At 48.3% G+C, this 22,563-nt stretch overlaps 1 protein-coding gene across 8 annotated transcripts in view; it reads left to right on the top strand.

The window, feature by feature from the left end:
• The window catches only part of Ermard (ER membrane associated RNA degradation), a 90,191-nt gene that overhangs the window by 36,393 nt on the left and 31,235 nt on the right, over window positions 1-22,563 (top strand). For 6 of the 8 annotated variants that reach the window (XM_013148970.3, XM_023563640.2, XM_063253852.1 and 3 more), the window contains one exon: window positions 18,557-21,943. The exons of the other annotated variants lie outside the window; for them this stretch is intronic. In XM_013148970.3, the coding sequence (XP_013004424.2) occupies window positions 18,557-18,604 (48 nt within the window). In that variant the 3' untranslated portion in view covers window positions 18,605-21,943. Of the gene's footprint in view, window positions 1-18,556; window positions 21,944-22,563 lie in introns of those variants that run through there. 8 annotated transcript variants of the gene reach the window in all.

The raw sequence follows: 22,563 nt of genomic DNA, 5'->3' as shown, positions 1-22,563 counted from the left end.
ATCCTTCCTTAAATAAGAATCAAGGATCACGTAAGGCGAGACTGCCCCACCAACCTAACAGCACATGAAGCTGCTGGGCGCATGCGTGGGGGAGTCACTGGACGAGGTACTATTTACCAAGTCTCACTTACTACTAAGTGAGACTACCTTTCAAACTACCTTTCAAACTCATGACAATCTGGGAAGGCATCTTAGATCTAAACTGGGTTGTTTTTATCTGTGATGAAGCTGGTAAGATCCCCTGGAAGCTGAGGTCCATCAAATCGCAAGCTCCTAAGTGACACTTTTCTGTCCTGAATTGTCTTCTGTAAGACATGTGGATGAGAATGGCATACCCATGTGACTGGTCGTATTTAGTAGGTGATAGATTTCATGTGGGAGTTTCCAGTTGTCACTGGGGCTGAGCACCTGTATCCTGAAAGTGTCTCACTTTAGAACCAATTTTGTTTAATCAATAACTGTTCATAATGAAATGAGTTTTAAAGCTTTGATATAGTTTTGCAAAAAGGACAAGCCATCAGCAACACTCACAAGCTTATTAGTACAACAGCACCAGGAGCTGGGACCTATGTTCTAGCCTTTGAATGTTTCTCCACTTGCTGATTCTATATATGCCAATTTTTCTTCATTATCCTTTGATATTTCTTTCAGAGCTTCACATATACATGGCCTAAACAAACACAAAGAAAGAAAAACAGAAGAAAACTATTGAAAATAAATGGCCGGGTACCATTGGGCAAGATAGGACATGGTCATAGAAAAGAGAATATCACTTTCCAAGTCCAAACTTGATGGGAACTTGGGAGCCAGTAAGCAGGGTCACCCATCAACAGTGAGGAGGTGGCATATCCAGGTGGAGAGCAGCTGAACCAGCACAAAAACGTCAAAGTAGAATAATTCTTTTTTCTTAAAGAATTACATCCTGTGTAATAGAGTATATCTTAGTTGCTTTTTTGTTGTGGGGACAAAACATCTGATGCCCACAAGTTAAGGAAGAAAGGTTTATGTTAGCTCATAGTTTGTGGAGGTTTTGGTCCATAGTGGGCTGGCTCCAAGGTAGGGTGGCGTGGCAGAGGAGAAACAGCTCATGACAGGTGGCAGGCAGAGCGCTGTCAGCTTTCCTCCTTCCCTTTTTATTCCATCCAGGCTATAAGCCTATTGCTTGGTGCATCCACTTCCCTCTCCTTTAAGTCCACCATCCATACTCAAACTGTGCTAAATAATCAGAGGCCATCTCTAGTATCACCCGTTCATGATCCACACCTCTCAAACCCCCACCTGTGAGTGCATGAAGCTTTGAGGCCATCTAGACATAAACCATAAAAGAAATGTAACTATAAACAAGGCACTTGGTCTGTTTATGTTGTTTCACCAGCTAGCACTGTGCATAGATTTCCTGCTGTGTCTACCCCTGTTCTAAGCTACAGCAAAGGGCCCAATAGATTCGAGCCCTTTCACTTGCTGCACTCTGGAAGCATAATCTTTAATATGGTTTTCTTTTTTATGTGCACAACTAAGCAATAGACAAAGAGAAAATTTTAATTGATCATCCTGACTGACCATCCTGAGCACAGTGTCTGCGTTTTCCAGTCTGGTAAAGAATCCTGTTCTGTGATGCAAAGTTCCTATAAAACTCCTAATTCTTTGCCTATGTTTGGCCTGAACTTCCTCACGGACAATCCACTGCAGATTGTACACCTCCCAAATTAGGTATTAGGGCCATCAGATGCCACCCCAGCAGGGAAGGTGCATGGTGCCAGCCAAGGGATTGTGCAGAGCACAGGTACTTCTCATCTATCATTCCCAGAAACAGAACCCTCCCCTGAACACACATTTGCCACTCAGTCTTGCAGAAACTGAGTTTAGGTGGCATGCTTTCATCAGTAAAAAGGAGTTTGAAAACACTTGTGACAGATTACGATACTATCCCTGACAGATCTGTGCACCTTAGGTGGAAGTCCCTGTAGATGTTAGAGGGAAATGTTTCAGGCAGGTGCTGCACACACATTACACCCCCCCCCAATACCCACCTCCACCCCATCAAGCAGAGGGAAGAAGGCTTCTGGGTTGAGGACTAGCAACCCTCTGTGCTGCCCCCTCCTGCCCAGCTCTCCCGTGGAATGTTTGAACACGCCCGATAACACGCTCTCTGACAGCCCAAACACACTTTTACAAGGAGAACAGGTGGGCCTGTTTGCAAGGTAAACTTTCCCCAAAGCAACAATCTGACAAACGATCTGACTCTTGCGATTTGGTTAATGTTTCTCTCCGCGCTCGCTGTGTACATAGCACCCTGGCCGGCTCCGCAGCGCCTGTGTGGGCACCACCCTGCCCAGCCATCGCTTCTCACCTGGTGCCGGAGCCAAATGCCTCAATCATTACACATCATTAGTCCGCCTTGCCGCTCACAGACTCCTGCCTCCTGCCAGCCGTTACCTCAACTGCCAAAACACAATCTGTCCTGATGTTCAGTGAACTCAGCAGATGCTTCTGGTGCATGTCTGGAGCCGGCGTGTTCGGCAGCCCAAGCGTCATACTTAATCCATTTGCCCCTCAACAGAGACATTCCTCCTGGCATCATGATGCTTTGTTCCCTGCACACAGTGACTGCTCTGGCTGGAGACAGTGTCCAGCTGGACCCCCAGGGGCTTTCCCAAAGTTGCTTCATGGTGACTTCAGTGTTTTGCACGCACTCAGTAGAGGGGCTGGTCCTCTTCTGGGTGAGGGCAGAGATTGGCTCTCCTGTGGTTCAGACCTCAGGGTCCCTGAGGTCTTTGTCTGAATCGTAGGTGAAGTGGACAAAAGCAAGCCTCATGGGACGCACAGGACAGGCTGTGTAGTATGGGCATGCAGTGGACAGATGCACAATGGAAGGCAAGACCTGAGCTTGAAGGCTTGTGAGGCTGAGCTGAGGGTGCCTGGATGCTGGCACCATGATGCACAGTGGTCATCCACTTGCTCAGGTAGTTGTCTTCGTACAAGCAGCTTTGGAGCTTTCTTGGGCTCCCCGGCTGTGGCAGTCTCTGTACACAGGCTGCTTTAGGCTGTAGTGAGTGGACTCAGCCGCTGACCCACTTACTTTGCCTGTTTCATACTGAGAAGCCGCTGTCCTGACTGAGTTGGGGATCCCCTAGATACATTTCTAAGTGTGGTCTCCTTTGTTCTCAAGGGCTGAGAGGGGAGTCTAACCACTTGGACGGCAAGTGCTCTGTCCTGAGCAGTGCCCCACAACTCTGATTTAGTGCAGACCAGTCTCTTGATCTGCTCCCTAAACTGGCAATGCCAGGAGGGTGACCGTGCACCTACCCCACCCCAACTGAGAGAGTGACCATCACCCAAGGCAGTGGGGATTCAATAGGGTCACCATGTGCTGGCTTTTCTTGACTTTTCTCTTGGCAGGGTTCCAAGTCTGGTCGATTCACAGTGCCCTTCAGGTCCAGACCCTGCCATGCCCCACCCAATCTTTTAGGAGTCAAGTGGCACCTATCCCCCCACCCAGGGCCAGGCCTGAGGCTCCTATGTTCTCCCTGTCCTGCCCAGGATTCTTCCTCCCTGGCTGCTCTTCCTGGTGAGCTGTGACTGGACAGTCCTCAGTCGCCTTCTGCAGTGTGGTGGCACCTTCTCCTGGACTGCCTCAGTCTCTAGGTTGGTGCCCTTCTCCCCAGCAGTGACTCATGACTCTGCATGTCCTGCGCTGGTCACTGTTACCTGTGAGCAGGCGCCTGGTGCCTACAGAAAGCCACAGGGCTGTGGCACATTTTATGGGGAGTCCGCAGGGCTTCGAGTGTTTCCTTCACCCCGTGGACTGAAGAGGACAGTTAGAGTCTCCAGAACGCAAGCCCTGCAGAGCTGGAATGTTGAGACGACCCCTCCGTGGAGGTTGTCCACATGAGACTCTGCCTTACACATAGCTTTGTGGTAGGTAGTTATGCTACACAGAGTGATTCAGCTGCTATAACAAAATCTCCTGAATTCCCTGGGTCTCTGCAATAGAAGTTTACCTCCTGCTTGCAATGTAGGCTGTGTGGCTTCTTCCATTTGTGACTTCGCCTTCCTCTAAGCTAGGTAATAAGTCATTTAGACTCTGTGGGCTCAGCCCAGGCCTGTCTTCTTGCTCTGTCCACACATAGCTCTCCTCACAGGACACCATGGCCCTGGATTCCTCTGTCAGTACACTGAGCTGGCTTGCATGGGACAAGCTGGGTCTCTGGAGGGGTGATGAGGGCCTCTGCTCCTGGTCTCACTTGAGTCTGTGGCTACCACTGTGGTGCTGGCAGGAGTATCTTTAGAGTGACTGAATGGTGCTGGTTCTCAGGTCCTGGGAACCAGTTCCCTCAGAAATTCATTTTGAAAGCCTACAGGCCTCAGTACCCTGGGCCCGAGCCTGATGTGCCTAGGGGCTTGCTGGACACTCTGGAGCAGTGGAGCTCTGTGGCAGGAACAGGAACCAGTCGGATGTGGCAGTAGGTCCGAGGGCGGGGACACAGTGAAGATGGAGGCAAAGGACCTCGGTAGAAGGTGCTCAGGTAGCGTCGCGTGGCTCATCAAGAACAGAGGTCAGCCAGGGGTTTAGCTCAGGGGTACAAGTGCCTGCCTGGCAGGCACAGGGTCGTGAGTATGATCCCCAGTACAAAAAGAAAGAAAAGAACAGAAGTCAGAAGTTAACAACAGCTGGGCCTAGACTTAAAAAATAGTGGTGGTAAGTGAATAAGGAAAAGAAACTAAAATCAGCACATCTGTGCTTTTACAAATTTGAAAGGCTTTAAAATTATTCTTCACTGTTTAAAAATTCCTGTAAAATAATGTAATTCAATGCAGTGTATTTGGAATGATTTTGGTATCCAGATTAGGTCCTTCTGTTTCTGTAGTTTTGGAAAGTTCAAAAATCAACATGGTTGTATCATTCATATGCCAGACCACGTAGAATTCTAAGAGTGCATATCTGCTATGAACACTGATCATTAATTTTTTGTACTTAGAACTCAGAAAAAAAAAAAAAAACCCGAAGAATCCCCACACAGTCACCACCTATTTCTCCAGCCTTGTATTGGCCTCAGTTGCTTTACCTTTAATAAACAAATATTTCTGCTACAGTGGGGATCCTCTGTGTCCCTTTTCCCTATCCCCAGGGGTCAGCCTTTTCCAAATTGGTTGTATGGCTGGGTACCATTTGGAAATGTGGACCCTTCTATTTCCTGTATCACATGATGTACCTGCTTATGTTTCCAGAAGCAAAATTTGGTATTTTAGGCCTTGTTGAACCTTAAAATCATAAAATTCAAATTTCAGCCTGAAATACCAGAACAGTCTGAAAGCCTAAGTTGCTTCACGTGACCTAAGATCCCCAGGGCTGAGGTTCAGCCGTCCACTCTGGTCTCAGTCGGGCCATTCGCATCTGCTCCTGGTGTGTTCAGTTGCAATTGTGGCTTGCTGATTGTTAAATATGTTGAAGATTACCTGGATTTATTTAGTCACCGTGGCATTCTGATCTTTTCCTTTTGACATCCACGTGGTGCTGATTTGCTTGTGGATTGACAGCTGTTTACAACTGTCCCACCCCTGTCTCACCCCTGGATGTTCTGGTCCGATGGGCAGAGTTGTGGTGTGATAATCCTCGGCACTGGAACTTCAGTTGGCCACTGCCTCTGCTCTTAAGTGAGATAAATTTACGTCCCTCCCCACAGCAAGTAGGAGTTCCTATTTTCCTAGTAACTTTTTTGCCCTTGTGAAATGTTGCGAATCTGAAAGGCAAAAGGACACTTGTTTCATTTTTCCAAAAACTTGTAGTTCTTTGATGAATAGTGTAGAAGTAATTTCACTATGGATATCAAAACACCATATTGTACACTTTCCATATGAAGTGTGGTTGGAAAATATGGTGAATATTTAATTCTTAAAAATTGTATTACAATAAAAGACACATTGCTGTTAATGCTTCTCAAAACACTCCCCTGTGTCCCAGCATCCTGGCTGCTTTCTGAAGCAGTTCTGAAACTGTATCTTTCATTGTGCTGCATGGCTGCCTCGCTGTCCTGAATCAATTCAGTCATTTACCTTGCATGGTCATTTGGACTTTGGGGAAGAGCAGGAAGTTGTGAAATTCCAGAGCCAGTGAACAGCTGAGCAGGATGAGGAGACGAGGGACGGTTTACAAGCCCGTCTCTCCCCTGCAGCCCCTCGCAGGTTGGAGGAACTCCTTTCAGTGCATGTGAACACTGCTGGGTACACTGGTGTGTGTTTCAAACGCCTTTCCCTGTTTTGATGCACAGGAATGACTGGACTTTGTGTTGAAACAATTTTAGATTTACAACAATGTCGTGAAGACAGTGGGGTCCCTTCCTCCCCACTTTCTCCTGACATAATACACATCACCTTAGCATGTTTGTCAGACTAAGGGACCAGCCTTGCGTGGATGCTGCCTCGGCAGATTTTTGAGCCTGTATTTGTGCTAAATGAATCCTCTCTCCGTCTCTCTGTCTCACTCTATCTCTCTCTCTTTAGCTGAGATTTTTATCATCCACAACATAAATTCTGTGCCTTTTAAATGATAACTCCCCACTTTTCTCTTTCCCCAGCCCTGGGAAGCCTCTCTTTTATTTTCCATCTATGAATTTGCGCGTTCTGGGAACCACATAAACGGATCCATACGGCACTGGTCCTCTTATGTCTGCGTGTCTCACTCTGGCTGTTTTCAAGGGCTACTGGTATTTCAGCGTGTGCTAAATTCCATTCCCTTCTGTGAGTAATATCCCAGTGTAGGCTCACATCATGTTTTCTTTGTCCATATGTTCATGAGCCTTTGTGTTGTTCCCATCTTTTGAGTTGGGAACTGCTGCTATGAACTTCTTAGTCCAACATAGCTTTGCGTCCCTGCTTTTAATTCCTTGGGAATACGTGGAGCTGGTAGGTAAATGGTGATTCCACCTCTAACTTTTGAGGAACCACTAGACTTTCGTATGGTAGTGACACCATATTACATTCCCCGGTTTCCATATCCTCACTGACGCCTGCTATTTTTCATTACAGTGATCCCACTGGTGGTGATATGCCATCTTGACTGTCTTTGGGGAAATCTCTCTTCTTTGGCTATTTTAAAACTTGTTTTTCTGATTGAATCAAAAGAGTTGTTTATTCTGGGTATTAATCCCTTATAGATAAATGATTTGCAAATATTTTCTCCTCCTATATGGTTTAACTTTTTTGTTTTCTTGATAGGATTCTTTGGTGCACAGACATTCTCAAATTTAATGAAGTCTTGTTGATCAAGTCTATGCTTTTGGTAATATATATATATATATATATATATATATATATATATATATTGGAGGGGGTACCGGGGGTTGAACTCATAACCTCATGCTTGCCAGGCAGGCGCTTATGCTGTTGAGCTAAATCCCTGACCCCCTTGTGTCATATTAATACTACTTTAAACAGCATGTTCTTTCCTTACTTGTTTGCATTGCTGCCTGTACCATATACCAAAATTCCAGATGCATACATTGGTTTGTGGGTTCTCTGCTGTCCTCCATTCTCTCTGCTTCTCTCCGTGCCTCTTCCCTTGCCCAGCTTTAGAGAAACCCTTAGGGCTGGCTGAGCGGCTTCAGCTGTCTCTGCCCCATTTCTGGGGAAACACCTCACCTGCCTGCATGTTCCACTCAGAACCCGCATTCTGCGATGACTATGCCTTCCAGAAGGGGCTGCAGCCTGTGAGGCCATCATGGGCAGTGGCTAAAGAATGCAGACAGATGCATGGAGAACGATCTGACTTCCCAGTAACAGCCATTCAGGGCGATTTGAGTGACCTCTGCAGACGATTAGACTCCCTAATATTGACCTTTCAGAGCAGACAGGAGCTCTAGGCATGACACCTTGGTTTCCAAGGCATGGGAGAAGTGTGTGCAATTTAGGAGGAACTTGTCTCCAAGGGGTCTGGGGAGCGTTTCCTGCAGGAGTTAATCCCCAGGCTTGGTCCTGTTATGATTTACTCACAGCATAGTTAAAAGACCCATATTCAAAAGGGGCAGCTCAAACCTTTGCCCCTAGGAACAAAGACAAGAGATTAGCTCTGTGTTATCAATCAGCATTGTCAGGATGGAATAAAAAGGCTAACTTTAAAAGGCTTCACCTGTCCAAGCATTAGTTAGAGCTTCCAGAGGAATCAAAGGTCATTCCTGCCTGAGGTTTTGTGTCTCAGGTCCTCAAATAGGCACACTGAATTACCTTTAAAACTGACCTCAAAGCACCGGAGATGAAGCATGGATTAGTGTCTTAATCTCAATAGCACAAGGCTTGTAGTTAGGGTTGGGGACTTGAGGGGATAGGTAGCATTGTCTGGGGCTGTCCCGGGCATGCGGCGGGTTATTGGAGGTGGGCTGGGCGAGGGTGGGCTTTGTTCCTCTGGACACAGATCCTTTGACTGGCTCTGGGGCCGTTCTTGCAGAGCTTTGCCAGCAGACTTAGCGTCAACCTTTGGACAATAGGATTTGTCAAGGGCCAAATAAATGCAATCCGGGTGGAGGGGCGGGCACCCTGCCTCCAGCACGCACGTGGAGAACAGAGGTGGCCAAATGTGAGACTGGGACTGGAGAAGACACTACCTGAGTTCAGAACCATCGAGGGCAGCCTTCACAGACTGCAAATACCTCCTCTGCTACAGTTCCTATCAGTTGCAGGGGCAGCTTCTGCAAGGCCACCTCACCATAGTGGGACAGGTGACAGTGTCTCGAAGGCCCCAGTATGGCTCCCAGGCTTTCTGCTATCTCTGCATGATAAAGGCCAGGGACAGCTCCCATGTGGCCTTTGGGCTCCTCTGCAGAGTGGGGATTGGGGACCTACCTCTTGGGGGTGAGGATGAATGCAATGGAATCTCAGGGTTGCACCCATGGATGGTGGCTCTGCCCACATCTGCATTTGAAAGAGACCATGTGCCATTGGCCTCGTCACTGTAAATGCTCTAGATGGAACTGTGCCTTGTTGGCAACAAACGAGTGGCTGTGAAGTCCGCTGGCACACATGGGGTCTTGGGAGGGACACCCTCACTTCCTTTTCCTGCCCGTCAGTGCTGTGGTCTGTCCTCTCACCCCTACACCCACTTCGCATCTTCAGCCTCCAACACTTCCCCTGGGCAGCTCACACTCAAGGTGGCCTCTTTCTCTCCAGTATGTGCCATCGCTCCTTCCTCCGCTCTCAGCCTCTTCCTTTCCTTTGCCTTCCTGAGCAGCACAGCCAGGATCTCTGTCCTGCTATAACTGGTGGCCCTGCTGCTGGCATCTGTCCTTTGCAGATGTGCTGTTGCTTTCTGCTTCCTCTTCCCTTCCTTCTCATGCCAAGTGAGCGGCTCCCTCAAGTCTGCAACACATCCAGGGACCCCCTCAAGGTCCTGCCTGTGCTTCTGCCTGCTTTTCAGGCTCTCCCCCGAGTTCCACGTGTAGCACTCCTGAGTCATGTCTCCTGCACTGGCTCCTCCCAACCTGAAGATCTGCACAGCACAGGGTACCCAGCAAGCAGCACCTTGTCCTGTGGTTGAGCCTCCTGCTTCCCTTCCAGCCCCCCTTCCTGCCATCAGCACAGCACCACAGTGGCCCCTTCCATAGCTCAAGTGGCCCCAGCTATGGTCAGCATGCTTTACGAAGGCACACCCTGCAAACTGTAGCAGTGTCCATGTGGCACCAGTTCTGCTGACGAAAGAATTGTGGTGCACAGCCACCTACCTCATCTAGGTTTCAAAGGTCATAGAAACCCTGGGTGCCAGGCTAAAATCCTGCCACAGGGTGGAGCTGCTGAGGAAAGCACCCGCCAGGCTTCTGCCCAGAGGGGCCTTGAAGTCAGGGCTGCCACAGAGACCCCTGCCTAAAGAGCCACAAGCAAGCAACAGACACAGGAGGAGCTGTGGAGAAGGGGATGACAGGACAGCCACCAAGTCGTCAGCTGGTTCTTTCCCCAAGACATGCAGGAGGCTGAGGAGGTTTGGAGTCTGCCCTGTTGGGTTGGATTTGTCTCAGTCCGTTGCCCCTGTCTTCTTGCCTAGGGCTCCTATGGGAGTGGGAGTGTCTGTTCTGGGTCTTCTATTGCATTCTAGAAGCAGAAGAATTATTTGATTGGATCGCACAGGGTGGAAGAGAGGTTTGCGCAAGTTGCATAGGCCTGGACCCCCACATCGAAGGCTATCAGTGACTGACTGGGGAGCCTGACCCTGAGCTGCCTGTGCTGACCCTCAGGTTATGATGGCCGTGGAATGGGAGAGAAGAGACAAATGACTGTGCTCACATTTCTTCCTTTTTCTCCTCTTGTATTAATTGGGGTCATTAATTAGCCATGAAGCTTCAAGCAAAGACAGTTGCAGAATTTCCATACATTTTACTAGTTATCATTTAGGTTATATTTAACCAGGAAAAGAAACTGGCAGAGCTAAAGATGGACATTGCTCAAGGAAGATGCACTGATGTGATTATTCCGAGGGTTTAGTCCTCCAGGGGAGGGAGAGGCCTCAGGACTCTTGACATTTGGCACAGGCGGCTTCCCAGGTTGCCTGCTGACCTTGTGCTCAGTCCTCGGTGCTGCGACCGCCTCGCACAGCCTCCAATCCCTGCCAGGAGCAGGAGACAAAGGCAGGAGGGCAAAGGAAGCAAGAGCTGGGCTCAGCTGAGCCAGTTTCGACCCCCAGGTCCTTCCAGAATCACTGCATTTCTTCTGTTTGGGCAAACTTTCATTTCCATTTCAAGTCTGCTCAGGCTCTGTGCAAACCTCTGTCTGAACCAGGGAGCCCCATGCCTGAGCAAGCTGCAGACTGACTGGAGCTGCAAGCAGCTTGATAAGATTTGTGGCTTCCAGGTTAGGAAGAAAGAGTGGATGAGCAGGGCAGTGGTCCTCCTCCCTTCGTCTGTGGTCCCTTCGTACCATGTATGGCAAGGACCGTCAATCAACATAGATGAGCTTACCTCCTTCCTGAGGGTGCTGCTGACTGACCCTCAGCCTAACTGCTGTCACTTAACAGCCCTGTGCAGAAGGCCCAAAGTGCCGGAGCTGCTGCAGGCCATACCTGAAGTCCTCTCAAGGTGCCCTGTCTCTCCAGCTGCCAGCCGTGTGCAGGGTCAGGGGACTCCAGTCCTGGGGTGGAAGCTGGAAGGGCTGAGACCCCACATGCTGGTCTGCAGTGCAACCTTGTCCTCCGCCCGTGTGGCCTAGGACACGAGCAAAACAGCGCCCCTGTGGCGAAGTTGGGTGATGGCATGAGCCATCTAGACCCCAGAGGGAGAGTACCTTGGTGCGCTCGTGCCCACTGGAAAAGTGGCCACAGCCGATGGAGCCAGAAATTAGGGACCTGCAGGCCTCAGTTCTTCAGCCAGCCCTGCAGGCAGGGGCTCAGGTGGGGCCCAGTTCCTGGCTCAGGAGAGGGTCCCCTGGGCCGTGGAGAGCCGGGCTCACCCCTCCTGTTCCATCCCCAGGTGCTTTCCTGGGCCCTCACGGGTGACACAGGTTCACCCTGCCTGTGTCTGCATTTCTCCAGATTCCTCAGCGTAGGGAAGAGGATACCTCCCATCCTTCGTCCTTCTTCTAGTGTCTTCATTTTCCGAAGGGATGAAAGTGGAGGAATTAGCAGCTGCAAAACTGGATGCCAGTGTGAAACCTTTTGCATGTGACTTTTTTCAAAGAAATAGTGTACCCACACATCTCCCAACCAGATTTTCCTTCTCATACTGCATTTAGCCATAAGCTCATGATAAATCATAGTCTCCGTGGTGGAGAGTGGGGAAGGGTAGTATGGATGTGTCCTGGTGTAGCTGACGGAACCAGAAGTGTCGTTTGAGGTGAGGAGCAAAGAAAATGGAAGAATGAAAGGTGACTCAGTGCATTAGACTGGGAAAATTAATTGCCTGGAGATGAAGCCATTTGCAGGCAGAATAAGAGAAGATGGGACAAGTCAAGAGGGTGAGGGCCACTTGCAACCCCGGGGAGAGGTCAGGGCTGGGCTGTGGGCCTGGGGGACTTAGCCTGACCGTTACCTGACTGGACAGAATCACCTGAGGCAGGAAGAGGAGGAGCCACCAAGGGGTAGAGGTGAGAGAGGGGAAACCGGAAGAGACTGAGAGGCACAGGTGGACCAGTCGGGGACAGAGGATAAGCGAGGAGAGGAGTGCAGGGGTCCCTAAGACGAGTCTCTGCTGGTTTTGGTCTGCTGATGGGCCTGAGGGAAGGCTTAGGAAGCCCAGCCCACTGGCAAGACTTATGTTCTCCTGCAAGTAATTTGTGTACATTTTTTTCTTTGTTTTTCTTTCCTTTTTTTTGGCAACAAGATGAACTTTTAAGCTATGATGAAATTTTTTTTTAAAGCTCTAGATTTTCTGATTGCAAAATCCTTGGCAATTTTGTTTAAACCGAACTTCTCTTTGTTGTCTTTGTTGTTGACCCTTTGATGTGCCTGCTTTTAAAGGTAGGATGGATTTAGGTCCTCACCTCAAACTCCCTTAGGTCAGTTTAGAACTGCTGATGGGTCCCTTTGGCGGAGGTGGCACCTTCTCCACTGTCCTCGATCTGCTGATGGAGCAGTTCTCTTAAACAGATGCTACTGGGCCACTCTCACATGAGTGCCTCATGGTTTCTCCAGTCCAGAGAGTTAAGACCTGAGACATAGCTTCAAAGCCCCTGGGAACCCCACTGGCTTGTCTGATGAGGTCACTTCCTGGTTCATAGCAGGGGCCTCTTGGGAGGTGCAAAGGGCACTCTGGATCCCTTTCATAAGGACACTAATCTCATCAGGAGTGCTCCACCCTCCTGACCTAATCAATTCCAAAAGCCCTGCCTCCTTATACCATCACCTGGGGGATGAGGATTGTAGCACAGGAATTTTGAGGACCCGCAAACAGTCAGGCTACACCCAGCATTCGTGCATCTCTGGTTGTTTGCCACAGATGCACCCTGTGACTACCCAACCCCAAAGTTACCCTCTAAGGCGTCACCTTCTGGTACAGTAAAGCTGCTTGTCACCCAGCAGGGCAACACCAAGCAGCGTGAAGCCAGGAGAGGGAGTCAGGGGCATGCCTCTTGCTGCCTCCTCCTTGTCACCAACCCTCCCACAGATCTCCCCGCAATGCCCTGGAGCTGAGTGCTGCATCTCCTCCAACAGCAGCATCTGACTCCATCTGCAGCTCCTAGGGCTGAGACATGGAGCAGCTGTTGGGAACTTTTCTTCGAGCATCCAAGTGCACACACTCCAGCTCCTCCTGTGTTCTGCCAAGCCTGAGGTGGTTCCTACTTGACACAAGTGCACGCTTCCTATCTAAGGATTCTCCATAGTAACAGTTATTATAATAAGTCCCTCACTCCAAAGCTGATGTGGTTCGACCCTGATGAACACAAGCAAGGCTTGCAGCAGCCCCAGCTGGTTTGGGACATCTGCAGAAAGGCCACTTTTCCTCAGTCTCAAGTGAGCAGCCTCCTGGTCACAGAGCACAGAGAGCTCCCTGCTCTCTCCCATGCCTGCTTCCATTCCAGTGGACAGGGTCTTCGCAGCCAGGCTCTAGGATGGTGAGAGATTTGATTAAAAAATCCAAGGCTGAAGGATGACAGGAGAGGGGGTTCAGATTTTGGGGGCAGGCAGACTCATGATGGCTCAGGAAATAGCCCAGGTAGGCTTTTATGCAGAATCTGCATAGTATTCTAGCAGGGCTTTCCTGCACAAGAGAAGGATCCTCCAAGCAGAAGGCTGCTCTTGTTTCCAGGACAGGAGCTGCTTCAAGGGGTGGGACACAGAGTCTCCAACTGGGGGCACAGTATGAGCCACATGAGCCAGACATCTCTGCAGGAAAATATGCACAAAGAAGATAAACCCAGCTACAAACAAACTGGTCCCTAGGAAATGGCATAAATGAAGGCACAATAGGCCCTAGGTTCAGGTCATAGAAGTGCAGACACTATGCCTGCCAGGTGGATAAGATGTTTAAGCAGACAGCAGGACCCAGAGGCCAGGCCATCAGACCAGTCGCTTTGAAGGTGGGGTTTGTGTACCTGCATGTACACACAGACACACAGTTGTCTATATTTAAAAATTTAACTTAATTTTGATATGTTGAAATTGTGTAGAAATGCAGAGAGAACTGCACAAGGATTTCCTGTGTCCCCACTTAACCCTCGTGTCTTCTAATGAATGGTCTTGTTTCACCTATCTTCTCTCTTCTCTCTGTCTCTCTCCCGGAGATCTCCCCCCCCCAACCCTTGGGCATGCATCCTCCCCACAAGGGCTTTCAGAAGCAGCGGGACCTGCTGCTGAAACACTGGCTCTCTGTTAACTCTGGGCCCTGAGGGAAGGATACAGGACAGAAGCCTACGAGCAGGGCTGGCCCCTCAGGCAGATAGGGTCCGCAGCGTCTCGGGACCAGGTGACTTTAGGAGCATGAATCAGTATGTGAAAAAGAAGCAACATCTGCCTGTCTGAAAATTGTCCTTCAAGATAGATTGGTTTGAGCCAAGCCACTTTTTTTTTTCTAAATAAGAACACACACATTAGTGTAAAATAAAATAAGGTACGATGTCTGGGCTTAGCGTGTGGGTTAACTGAGGTAACTTTTTAACCTGCTTAGCATAACACTTTCAGCTGGGGTTTAGCTCAGCGGCACCAGTGCCTGCATAGCAGACCACTTTCAGGGCGCACAAGGCTCTGGTTAGCGTCCTGGCAGTTGGGCGAGTGCCCCTGGATGAATGGCCGAGGCCTCCTTTACCTCACCTGCAATTGGGGTTCATGACACTGCCCTTACGTGGCAGCACTGGAAACACAGGAGGGTGTGCAAAGGGCCACTGCAGAGAGGTAAATTCTAGCCAGGGGAGGTGCTGCTGTACACCTCACAAAATGACCAAAAACAAAAGCAAAAGCAAACCAAAGCACAGGACAGCCAGCTCTGGGATTGCTGGCCACAGCAAGAGCTGTCACACAACACCGAGGACAATGACGTGGCACGGGGCTGCTGGCTTCTCCTAGCCACTAGACAGAGGGGTCTAGTGGCTTCTTTCAAGTGCAATGCAGCACCCTGGCATGTGACGGTAAACTGCATCCCAGGTACATCTCTTAGAGCAGGAAGTACTTTAAAACCCACCCAGCAGGGGCCAGGGATAGAGCTCAGGGCCACTGCACAGTGCCTGCCTGACAATTGCAAGGTCATGAGTCTGATTTCTTAGACAACAATGATGAAAGGAAGAAAGAAAAGAAAGAAAGAAAGAAAGAAAGAAAGAAAGAAAGAAAGAAAGAAAGAAAGAAAGAAAGAAAGAAAAGTAAGAAAAAAAGGAAGAGAGAAAGAGAAAAAGAAATAATTCTACATACTGATACACTGATATTAGTAGCAATTCTGTTTGTAAGCTTCAAAATCTGGGACAATGGGACAATATTTAACAGGATAATTAGCAAACAATTGTGTCCATCTATACAGTGCCAGTCAGTAACAAGAGACATGAACTCTGGGTACTCACTGCATTTTAGGAGAATATCACAGGCATCATGCAAAGGGTTTTTTTTAAAGCTACCTAGTGTGTTATTTGACTTCTATGACACCCTCAGAATGTCTCTGTAGGTACAGAGAGTGAGTGGGGACTGTGCTCAGTGTGACCTCAAAGAGATGGAGGAAGGAACTTTTGAGAGTTTTGGAATTGTTTTTCCTGCTGCTATTACAAGAGTCCAGATGTGTTAGAATTCATAAAACTACTGAAAAAAGCTTTATGTTAATTAAGAAAACCAAATTGAGAAGGCTGTACTTACTTTAAGCTACAAAGAAATGCCCTGATTTATTATTTGTTTTATACTAACCTATGAATGTGTTTTGTTGTGGTTTAGATCTAGAATGTCCCTCAAGCTCTTGTGTGATCAGAGGTAGGAGTTTTGGAAGGTGGCTGAGTCAAGAGGGCATGACTTCAGTGATGGATGAACTATTGGTGCGTTTACAGGAGAATGAATGGCCGGAGGTGGGGTCTAGGTGACGACAGGAAGTTACCGGGGCTTGCCTTTGGAGGGTATTAAGTCTTCCTTGCTTTCCTAGCCACCATCAGGTGAGCATGGCCACCCACCAGGGTGCATAGTGCTTTGGCCCCAACCAGCCATGGACTGACCCTCTGACACTGTGAGCCAAAGCAAATCCTCTTCTTTTAAGTTGTATATGTCAGGAATTTGGTCACAGAGACAAAAAACTGACCAACGCATGTATCTGCATTGTAACCTTTATTCTCATAGGGCACGGACCTCTGCTCCCCCACCTCGCTGCACAGTAATACGGCCATCTGCCAGCCACTGGTGTACTTTTTCCTTTCAGTTTTAAAGTGTCTCATCTTAAAACCCTCTTGCGTCCTGGGGACAGTAATGGTGTCCCACTGATATTTGTGTTTGAATCTGCAGATCCTGTGACTATTAGCTTCTGGTGGCCAGGGGCTATGAGGCAGATGGAACTGGCATTGCCAATCAACCCTTCTTAAATTATCCAAGCAGGCCCAGTGTTGTCACGGGGTGCATAGGTGCAGAAAGGAGATGCCGTCAGGGAGGCCAGAGGGAGGCAGGGATTACTCAGTGGTAAAGTGCTTACGTTAACCCAGAGAGCACAATGCCCTGGGTTTCACTCCCAGAAGAGGGAGGACAGGGCCACAGCTCGGGAATGCCTGCAACCACTGGCGTTCGGACAATTCTGGGTGTCCCCCTGGGACTTCCAGAAGGGAAATTGCCCTTCCCGTATGTTTGAGGAGAGGAACTCAGGGTCTAAAGTCCAATGGCTGTCAGTCTGTTATACTAACTGTCCCCTGGCTGGGCTCAGGCAAGACCTCCTGCAGCAGATCCCGAAACTAAGCTGCATCCTGCTGTGAGAAGGGACCTTTCCCTGGATCCTGCAGTGCCAGCTGTGTTGGGTGCCAAGGGACCTTCCCTTCTTAGCTCCCTTTAGCTGCTTTGCTTGAATGAAATTTCCTCAGCAGCAGCCCTAACAGAGCACGGCCAACGTATCTCACACCTCCTGAGAGCTACACCTGGGGATCTGTGAAGGCAGCTCTTGGGGCAGGACAGAAGCATCATCCTGCTCCAGATGCTCCTGCTGCCATCTGTGTCCCACAGTCCCCTCTGCCACCCTTATCAGGCTGTGGGCTGCAGGGTGGGGCTGTAAGCAAACACTGACAGATGGTGACACTTAGTGTTGGCTGTGCGACCAGCCCAGAACCTCCTGTTGGAAACCCCAATTACTGCTCCATCCCCTCAGGGAAGACCCATTAGATGAATGCAGAGCTCCTGATAAATGAATTGGAAGGAAAAAAAAAAAAAACCCTGCCCCCATGCACCATGCTGGGCACTCATGTCAGCAGGTTGTAATTAGTTAATTAAATGCCCAGGCTGACAGAATAGCCTGAGGGGTTGATGCCAGGCAGCTGATCTGATACCCAGCAGGGAGCACGGCAATCCACAGGGTTGCAGCCAAGGCCTCCCACTACAACTGTGGTGCTTCCTGGGAAAGGTCAGTGGTAGATTTGGGGAGAGGATCTGAGCAACTTGGGGTCTAAAGTCACTGAAAATCAGAGAGCAAAAAGTGCTCATAGAGTTCCTAGCACCATGAATATGGGGTCTGGCCAAAGTGGATGGAGACAGAGAAGGCAGAACCAGCGAGTGACAGGAGCCAGCAGTGGCAGAGGAGAGATGGGAAGGGAGGAGGAGGGCCAGGGAGAAGGGGTAGCAGGCACGGGGGTGGGGAAGAGATGGGAGAAAATGGTGCATGGTGCCCGGTCCTCAGACCCGCTGTTGTCAGGAGAAGCTGGTGTCCAGGGAGGAGCTAGGTGGCTCCATGTGTCTCGGGACTCCCCTTAGCTTGTTTGTTTGCTGTCAGGCCTTACAGAGTGGGCCAAGGCCCTCTGACAATGACAGCTGGGGGTCCACAGCACAAACGTGTACACACGTAGGTCTGTGTCACAAGTGGGATTCAGAAATCGACTCTCCCCACGCTGGAGCATCTCTTCCCCTGTCAGGTCTCCACCTCCTTATGTGTCTTGAGACCATGGCTCCTCTTAACTCAGCAGCCTCCTCCTCATACCTATGTTTCAGCCTTTATGCTCCCTGCCTGCCCCCTTTCAAGTCTCTCTTCTCAGGTGACCACAGAATTCTGACATGGGCACAGCTCCTTGTTCTCCTGCCTGAAACAATCCAAGTCCCCCTGGGTCTGATGAAGTCTGCCCTCCCTGCCTGCTACAGACCTTTCAATTGTCCCTGCCCGCCTGGCTGTCCCTCTGCTGCTGCCTGCCCCGTGTCCATCATGCCCTGTGGTCTCAAATACCTTGAGTCTGTGCCCAGCTCAGGGGCTGGCACTGCTGGCTTTCAAGGAGTCCCTTTCCTGCATTCTCGGATTGCAGGAAATCCATAAATTCTCTCAGTTTAGCCAGGTCTACCGTATGTTAATTTATGCAAATAAATTGTCAGACAATGGTATTATTACATGTAATTAATAAAATAATAAAGCCAGGAGCTGCCATGGCACTATAAATGTCTGAGCATGAGAAGCCCTTCCACGGTAAGTCTTCCTGACAACTCCTGCTTTTTGCTTCTGACCCTCAGGCTGGGTCCCAAGTCCCTGGAACTGGTTCCCTTTTCTGTGGCCGGTAAAGAGCCAAAAGAAGCACAATATGAACTTGACACTGAGGCTCCTCACGATGCAGACCTGGTGCCAGAAGATGGTTCTTCTGAAGGCAAAGAAAAACCCAATTACCTTCAGAGGAAAGTTGACAACAGCAGGGCTCAGCAACATGGAGTGATGTGGGCTCCAGTGTCCCCTGGATCCCAAGCTTGCCCATGTTGCTCATCTTCAGAAACTAGTCTCTCTGAGGCCGTCTTTGTTTTTTTTTTTTTTTTTTTTTTTTGCCAACCTAAAAGGAAGGTTTTCCTTAATCAGAGATGACGGAGAGAACACATTGAAAATGCACTGCTGTATTATACTTTGGCTGGACCTGGCCAATCATTCGAGTGTGTTGGGTGTTCAAAGTGCACAGCAAGTTATTTTTGAGAGCCCTGTGACACCCAGGGGCATCACTGTGATCCCAGGGGACGGATTTTAGGTCACACCTTTATTCACACCACAGCTTCAGGCTCTGGAGAATACCCAGACAGGTCAATGAACCTCAACTGATACTCAATAGATGGCCGCCAAGGCACATCAAATTAAAAAGTAGGAGTGAGTTCTCTGTACTCCAATAGGTGAGATCACAGTGATAGAGGAGGGTTCACTCCTCACTCCCTTCCCGTTTTCTCGTGCTCTGTGGCCTGCCTCCATCCACGAGTCTGTTCCCTCTCTCTTGGACATGTGCGCCTGGTGCTTACATGAACAGTGCTTATCAACTCCAAGTTGCCCTCAGTTACTTCCTGTTTCCTCGTGAGGTTGTTGCTGAAGGTGAGATCATCTTGATTTTCCTCTCTTTTGAACAGTTTCCTGAAGTTTGAGCCACTCTTTTGTAATTTAAATAATACTCCAAACCACAGTGTATGGGTTTTATATTTACATTTCCCTTTCACACTCAAATTCCTCCAGACTACTTACGGAGGGACTGAGTCACATTTTGTAGGACAGCCTGTAGATTTTTCTCATCACAGAATCTCAATAAACATCTTTAAATTACTACTAATAATAAACAGGGGTATTTTTATGACCCCAATGCTCACTTTCTCTTCCTTCCTCAGGTAATTCATTTTTACTTTTTCAATGTATTTATATCCACGGTGATTTCTGAGCCTTCTTAGTAAAATCTTGAGCCACTGAGGTGAAGTCACGAGGCAGAATGCAGGGAAGAAGCACCAAAATTTTGGGCTGTGGTGTTACTGAACCACTGCTAGGTAACCATATTCCTGTGTTCAGACTTAACTTCGGGCCAACACGGGAAGACCAGTTACCTAAGGGGACACTGATCACGTTATATCATATCTGGGTTCACTGGATGGTGCGGTGCCCACAGGTGTGTTCTACGTGGTCTGCAGAGGGTCCCTTGTGGAAGGAAAGGGCCTAGGGGTCCATGTGCAAGCCCACAAAGGCCATCTTGCAGCTTCACAGCTAGCCTGCCCCTTGGCTCTGATGGTGATTCCTGAGGAAGTGTCTGGCTCCCAACCTTACTCTCCTAAAATTTTCATTTGCATTACTCCAGTGTTTTGATTTGTTACTCAGGAGTCACTCAGAAAGAGGTTCCTGGGTTCCTTCTCATTAGTCTTTCAGCAAACAAAGACCACCAGTCTCCCAGATCCTCATCTTCTGCCTGGAAAATCTGGAGTTTCCGAGATGGGCTGCCTGCCTGCAATTGCACGGTTCGGGGAACAGAAAACTGCACCCCTCAAGCAATTACTTCAACAGTTACGAAGTCACAGTATTGGCCTCTGACTTTTTTTAAAAAAAAATTTTATTTAAGGAGAAAAAAAAAGCAGAGAAAGGGTACAAGTTATACAGATTTACAGAAAAAAATAAACAGTAGGAAATCACTAGTTAATGGATTACATATTGTCATCTTAGAAATAATTGTTCAAGTCACAAAGTTAAAGCTTATAAAGTAGACATTCCAACAGTGAGACTGCAAACAGTTCTGTTCAATGATCCAATAAAACTCAGTGATATCATTTTCTACCTTATACACTTAAACATACATGCAGTTATATTATTTAGAGCACTTTCTTTTCCTCTCTTTTGTACAATGACAATTACACATTTTGGGTTTTGTTACTCCCACAGTTCTTATTACTTTTTTGGAAGGGAGTAGAACCAAATGTGACATAACAGAACAGAGTCAATCAAATCAAAAGGGTGGACATAATAGATAATGTAAAAGCATAATACAAGGTGATCAATAATGGTTACCATAATGCCTCCCGCTATCTCTAATAGAATTGCCTATATCATCAGTTATAATAAAATTGAAAAAACAGTAAAGAACAAAACCGACAAAACCAAAACATTGGAGACATTGTAGGTCTACTTTTGGCCTCTGACTTTTAAGGACTTTTTTCCAAATACAAGGAAGTCTGCGTATCAAGGGGGTTGGATTCACAGTCCAGTGAATTGCCTGAATGCCCAGTAGATTATCAGTAAAAATGGAAACAGATCCTCTGTCCTAAGGCCCACTGGATAGCTTCTCAGTTTATGGACAGAGCTGACATTATTTCGTCCCAGGCTGAATTTAGCAAAATAATAGCGAGACTGTGGCAGTAGTCTCTGATGTCACCTTGCCTTACTGCATTAGTGATGCAGATGGGTTGTGTGATTGGATGAAAGGAATCATAAACATGGAGATTTTTTTTTTTTACCATGTTTGCTATTTCAGGTGTTTACATAATGGAAATACAGTACTCAGCAAGTAGAGTGAAACTAAGTCCCTGCTAACATTATGGAAAGTTTACACTTTTAAGACAGTTTTTAGTTGAGGAGAGAAATCTTGTGGGCACAAATTTCCGCAGGGAATGTGATAGCACACTCTCCTTCCTGGTTTTGGGTCCCTTTCCCAGAACAAGACTGTCACCCTGGATTGCAGATCAGCTGCAGCTATGCAAGAAAGACCCACTGTTGCAGAGAGCAGGACCTGTGCACAGTGTGGCTTTCACTCCGGGCTGAGATTCCCACCAGAAGAACTAACAGCCTTCCTCTTTAAAGATGATATCAATCCGGATTAAAGCAACATTTGCTAACGTGAAGCATAACGTAAAAGCGGAGAAGACAAAGTTATACAGTATCCTGTGCTTGACGATCTAAACTAGGGAGAGGCAACTGCATGCAAGTTAGGAGGACAGAAAAGCCCAGAGGATATTATGTAAATATGTATATGGAATTTTTGAAGACAAAGTACAAATAGAAAGTTTTAATATGCAAATAAAAACCATTTTATAGGAAATATTTGCACTTGTAATGGAAAGTCTCAGATTTAGGGATGCTAATAGCCAAAAAGGCTCCAATAAACTGATTTACGCCTCACAAAACCCCTTGGATCAACGGGTTTCTTGTCGCTGAACAGCTGAATTGTGAAGCCAGTACACGGATGTGTTTGCCAACATTTGGTCTCATTTTCTGTTATCACCCCTCCTTTTCTCAAGTCATTAAGGTTCTGTGCAGATGCGAGCCTGACAGAGAGGCTTGCTGGTCAGCGTGGGATCCCCTGAGGGCTCAGCACATCCTTTTCTTCCCTTGAATGAGCGCTCTATCAGGCTGTGAGAGCTCTATCAGGCTGTGAGCGCTGTCTGCTCCGCCCTCGGTGCACCTGCTCAGCACTCAGGCGCCCTCAGAGACAAACCTGAGGCCCCCACCTGGCAGCTCTGTGCGTTCCAAGGACTCACCTTGCCTGCTGGGGTTTCCTTTGCTTGCACCCAAGGGGAGTGCTGAAACTGCCTGTTTGGAATACCGTGTTTACTTCGTTTTTCCTTTTACAAGGAAAAACTCTTCAGCACCCCCAGCCTTGAACTCATACCTCTGCTTACCCAAATAACCCCATTGTTCTTGGGGGATCAGAGTGCTCAGGGCAGATGAGTGGAGTCACCCAAAGATCAAGACCCAACTGGGGGACGAAGCCTCAGAGATGGGTTGATAGGGGCCAGTGAGAGGC

The sequence above is a fragment of the Cavia porcellus genome, unplaced genomic scaffold (assembly GCF_034190915.1).
Source record: "Cavia porcellus strain 051 isolate PalLab524CR breed Dunkin Hartley unplaced genomic scaffold, mCavPor4.1 scaffold_7, whole genome shotgun sequence".
In the NCBI taxonomy this organism is placed as follows: domain Eukaryota; kingdom Metazoa; phylum Chordata; class Mammalia; order Rodentia; family Caviidae; genus Cavia; species Cavia porcellus.
Note: the sequence above shows the minus strand (reverse complement) of the source record. Positions and strands in the feature narration are given on the sequence as shown.